Source organism: Thrips palmi, unplaced genomic scaffold (assembly GCF_012932325.1).
Source record: "Thrips palmi isolate BJ-2018 unplaced genomic scaffold, TpBJ-2018v1 HiC_scaffold_19, whole genome shotgun sequence".
Taxonomy (NCBI): Eukaryota; Metazoa; Arthropoda; class Insecta; order Thysanoptera; family Thripidae; genus Thrips; species Thrips palmi.
Window position 1 is genome coordinate 13,894,530 of NW_023144628.1, and position 5,049 is coordinate 13,899,578.

General features: G+C 45.6%; 1 protein-coding gene across 1 annotated transcript; it reads right to left on the reverse strand.

The window, feature by feature from the left end:
* Positions 1-717: 717 nt before the first annotated feature.
* LOC117646570 (deoxynucleoside kinase-like) lies at positions 718-1,956 on the reverse strand. Its single transcript, XM_034387612.1, has 2 exons — positions 1,915-1,956; positions 718-1,344 (listed from the first exon to the last, which is right to left on the reverse strand). Exons 1-2 carry the CDS (start codon positions 1,954-1,956, stop codon positions 718-720), a joined length of 669 nt encoding a protein of 222 aa, XP_034243503.1.
* Positions 1,957-5,049: the final 3,093 nt, after the last annotated feature.

Genomic DNA, 5,049 nt, shown 5'->3' on the forward strand with positions numbered 1-5,049 from the left:
AGGGGAAGAAGACAAGAATAAAAAAACTGACTCCTGACACTTGTTTAGCTCTGTTTTAAACCGTCAAATCTCTACCCACTCCCACCTTTAAAAGAATTTTCTCAAATTGCTCCCTTTCCTTCAAAGTTATCACTTCTCCTCCTTTTAAAGTTATCACTTCTCCTCCTTTTAAAGTTATCACTCCACTCCTTCTTTCAAAGAAAATTATAAGTTGCCCAAACTTTGACATTCAATTAAATTTTTCTGCGTCATCTTGAGTGTTGAGCTGAAAACAATATCACGTATAGGCCCATCTGACTCAAGGTAAGGGTGTCCCGTCCTTCCTTGACACGCCATCAACGATCAAACAAAAATTCATGATCCTCTTAAAGAGTGGTTCAACAGCGACTCCCATGGCACGTCCAAAAACTAGTTAGGGACGCCATCCTGGGGTGCAACCATTTAGCCTGATCATTTTAAAATAAAGGAATTTTACAGAAATGGATTATTCTTGCTGTGTTGGTCTTGTTGACTCTAGAAGACAGTTCTAGAAGAGTTCTCGTAGACTCTCCTGTAACACACATAACACTGCGCACAGAATTTTGTAACCTAATCCCCTCTAACTAACAGTTGGGGATGATGCCTTGGTGTTGCAAATCCTGACTAGCTAGCTAAATCCTATCTAAAACACCAGTTTTGATCTAAGAAGACTAAATTAACACCAATGTTTTACCACACTTAACTTGGTAATTGTCCCAAGGCCTCAATAACTTGTTGTTGCACAGTCTCTGGAGATCCTGTGGCATCCACAACTGCATGAAGTCCTGGTTCGTTCTCCATCCAGTTGTCCAGAATCAGATGAAGCTGTTGGATGTAATCCTTGGACAGTGTGTTCTCTTCATCCCTTGCCCTTTGTTGGATCCTTTGGTAGGCTGTCGTGGCACTGCCTCGAAGATATATGAAGTATTCCTTTCTCTTGTACTGAGATACCATAGTCTTGGCTGTGTTGTCAAGCAATACATACTGCTCTTCGTTCATAAATCCAGCGTCTTTCTGCGTTTTAGCGAACATCTTGACCACACTATGTAGAGATCGCTCTGCGATGATGACAGGATTTTCTTGTTGTATAGCTTCTAATTGAGTCTGCCACAATGTACTGAGCACCATTGATTGAAAGGTAAACGCCCACTTTTGCATATCTTGAGAGTACAATTCCAGGAAATTAATCCCATGATAGTTTGTCCACTGGGAAACTGGTTCTTGCACTACAAGGTATCCTTTTTCTTCCAATTTCTTCAGTAACGTTGACTTGCCAACTCCTATGTTTCCTTCAATGTAAACAATCACTGGCTGTTTGACAGCTGCCTGCTTGAATTTGTTGGCTGAGCGATAGCAAAGCCTGTTACTCGGGTGCGGTTGAAAAGTTTTTCCTGTCTGTCTGTCTGTCTGTGTGTGTGTCTGTCCGCACTACTCCTCCTGAACGGCTCGGCCGATCTCGGTGAGATTTTGCACACTTCTTGGGTATGTCCTTGGCTCGGCACACGCGAAATTTCACTATCCTAGCTCAACTGGTTCGGTTTTTATTGCCGAAAAACACCTAAAAAACGGCGAAAAATAGAGCTTTCTGCAGATAGACCACATCTGTCTTGGAGAAAGGGGGGTCTGCGGGGCGGAGCCCCCCAGCCCCGACAAGTTAAAAAGTGACAAGGGTCACGATCGTGTTATCTGTAGATAAAACAACTCTATTTAAAATGTAGGGGGGAGCCCCCCAGCATTCAACAAGTTAAAAAATAACCGACAACGGACAAGCCATTGCCTGCCGCAGGCAGGCTAGCGCCGCAGGCCAAGGTAGGTACGCCAGGCGTGGATTGGAGGAACAGGCAGCGAGACATCGCGAAGCCTGTTACGACAAGACGCGGTCTGGCGTAAACCTACCTTGTTGTACCATGGCTGCCGACTTAACCAAGCAAGCGCCATGTCTGCGTCTCTTGGCTGTCAAGTGCCGACTGACCATAAGGCTTGACCGGGCAACGGCCCGCGTGTTATGCATTCCAGCACGCATTGCCTCGGTGCGTTCATATCGAGTGCGATTGATCCGCATGAATGGCTATTGTTTTCACTGGGTTGGCTACCCTGTCCGCACTGTTGCTCCGTCGTGCGCGTCGCTTCGTGCCGCTGGTGGGGACGAGTCGCTCCGCTGATTGGCCCGAGGTTTCGTCGACGCTCGTGTCAGTGGTGGGGGCAGAGCGGCTCTTCAGGACTAGTGCTCCGCTCCGTCCGATGTATTGCAATGGTCTAGTCTTTACCGAGCACTTCAAGTTTTTTAACCGTTTCTCAATTATGTTCAAACATCAAGATAGTAACAAGAAGAAATGAAGTACCTGAGCTTACAATATGTATTTATTTTATTTATTATTTTTATATTATTGTTAATGAAATATATTGATGTTTTCAAAAAAAAAAAAAAAAAAGTGGGTAGCGTGTGTGGCCCAGAAGGGTAACAGCCGGTATCGGCAGTTCGAATCCCCCTGAAGCAGATCTTCACACCGATATCTCAGAAAGGCAATTCGTAGAGGATCATGTTGGATCCCCTCTTGGGTTCCACTTGGCCCTACTGAATGGCCTCTGCTGGGAGTGACTGGTGCTGGTGCTGTTGGTTGGGGTCGTACAGGAGTGCGCCGCCTTGAGCCGTCCAGTTGGTACATGGTACTCTGGAACATGGCCATGAGCATCGCGCCGCTCTGCAAGAGGAACGCCTGAGGTGCTGCTTGGTGACGATGCCGATGATGTGGCCTTCACTTCAGATACCGTGTGGTGTTCTCCATCTGGCTCACCCCTGTCACAGACCATAGTAATATTTTGCCTCTGACTCTTACAACTCTTTACTGTGTCCGACATTCCAAAGAGCCTCTGCTCGTTGATACTTGACTCCGGCTTTCCTGCCATTCCATTGCAGCCTGTCTGGCGTGGTGGTGGTCACAGACGTCAGTCGTACCAACTGTGTCTTCTTAACGGTCGAACTTCTTTTGCTTCGTTCTCTGTGACTTCTTTGTTTTTGAACGTTGACTCCCTTATTGTCTTTTCTTGTCCGTCATTGAAGCTTTCTTCTCGTATAATTCTGGCCTTTGATTTTGCCTTGTAATTTTAGCGCGCGTTCTTTTTAAACACTTCCTGTAACTTTCCAATGTTGGTCAATTTGCTTGTTCTCTTCTCGTGCGTTGTGGTTGCCATACCGATTCTCTCCTTTTGCCCGTTTCATTCAGTATTCGGTTCAGTTTCCCGTTTCATTCTTGTGCCTCAAGTTGTCAATTACTTAATCATGGTTACCTCGAACTGGGTCCCTGACCGAGTTAACATTTCCCAATGTGTTCGGGGTACCATTGTCGGCGTAGGACCACCAGGAACCATACTTGGTCATGTAAGTACTCCCGCATTTCATGCGTCTCCCTTCCGACAGTTGTTGAACTAATAACTTGTTTCGTAGGTTCATCCTTCTTGTGTTTCTTGGGCCCCCGACAACACCGTCGCCAAGGGTCCCACTGTTATCAGTTTCCTGACGGTTCTGTTCAGATGCGCATTCATCTAACTGTTGAGGATGCGGCTACCCGGCCCTCCTCCTCCTTCAGATGCCTGTGTGTATAACCTTTCCTTTTTTTTTTAAATTTTTGTTCAACGGTTTGTTATGTTTGTTTCTAGGTTTTTCGGGCTCAACCCAAATTGCCGGGATCCTGCTGCTCTTCGTCCTGTAAATTGTAGCCCCCATTGCGTTGCACGCGGGGGAATTGTGGAGCCTTACTTCTCCCATCCGGGCTTCTCCTTTGAAGACCCTTTTGCAGCATCTCCCATCATTCCTCCAGTTCCTCCAGTCCCCGAAGTCAATCCTCACCCCCATCCGGGTGATTTTGTTAACGACGTATTGTAACAGAGTGTTACTCTTTTCATGGCATTTTAAATTTCTGGGTTTCAACTTTTCACCCCTCTCATGAGTCAAGTTGGTCATCCATCCTCCTTTGTCCACTCCTCCATTTTTAACACTGTATCAGTCATTTGTCGACCTTGTCGCCATTGGCATTTGTCTTCGTCGTTCACCCGTATTTATCGGTATTTTTCCCCGTATTTCTCCATCATGTCCGTGATCATGCGTGATGACAAGTGCGTTTCCGGGCAGATTGTGCATGTTAAATTGCCAGGGCCACGAGACGTTGTCTCCGTGAGTATTTTTATCCAGGGAAGGACATCATTAATTATTCATCGCGACCCTTAACCTTATCTTTCGATGCAGGCTCACGTTGCATGCGGTTCCTGGGCCATTAACAAACCAGGGGCTTTGGTGGGCGTTAACAAGTGGGAGCTTGTTGGTTCTTCTCTAGTTGTGCATGAAATCGCGGAATTTGCCTTTAACCTGCCCCTTCGTTGCCACTTCTGGGGGCGCAATCCATCATGCCCCGGCCCTTTCCTGCTGAAATCTTCTGTGTGCAATTCTTGTCCAGTCCATAATGCACGCTTCCGTGGTCAATTTTCTAGTATTTATTCTCCTTTGTAATGTTTTTCTTTCTTATTCCTTTTTCCCTTTTATACGTTCCTTATTAAATTTTCATTCTTTCTGTTGTTAAGTTGTCATTCCGTCTGGGTTGGTAATGCTGATTCTGTGCCTTCTATTAATGTTGTTGTTCTTCTGCTTTTGGCTTATCACTCCAATCAAAACAAAAGTTCCTTTAGGTGACATTTCAGGTTATTACTCTGAGACTTTGTGAAACATATTCTACTTCTTGTAGTGTAGGGCACTAATAGTGATGAGGAACGGATAAGTGACGAGAGAGAGTAGAGATTCTGTAGCCTGGTCTCGGTCTGTGCGCACCTCCCTAATAAACCAGTGAATCCCTACTCTCTCTCGTCACTTATCCGTTCCTCATCACTATTAGTGCCCTACACTACAAGCCTCTCACGAAAGGAAGCAATTTGAGAAAATTCTTTTAAAGGGGGAGTAGTGTAGAGATTTGACGGTTTAAAAAGGAGCTAAACAAGTGTCAGTCAGTATTTTTATTTCTTGTCTTCTTCCCCTCTCTGGCT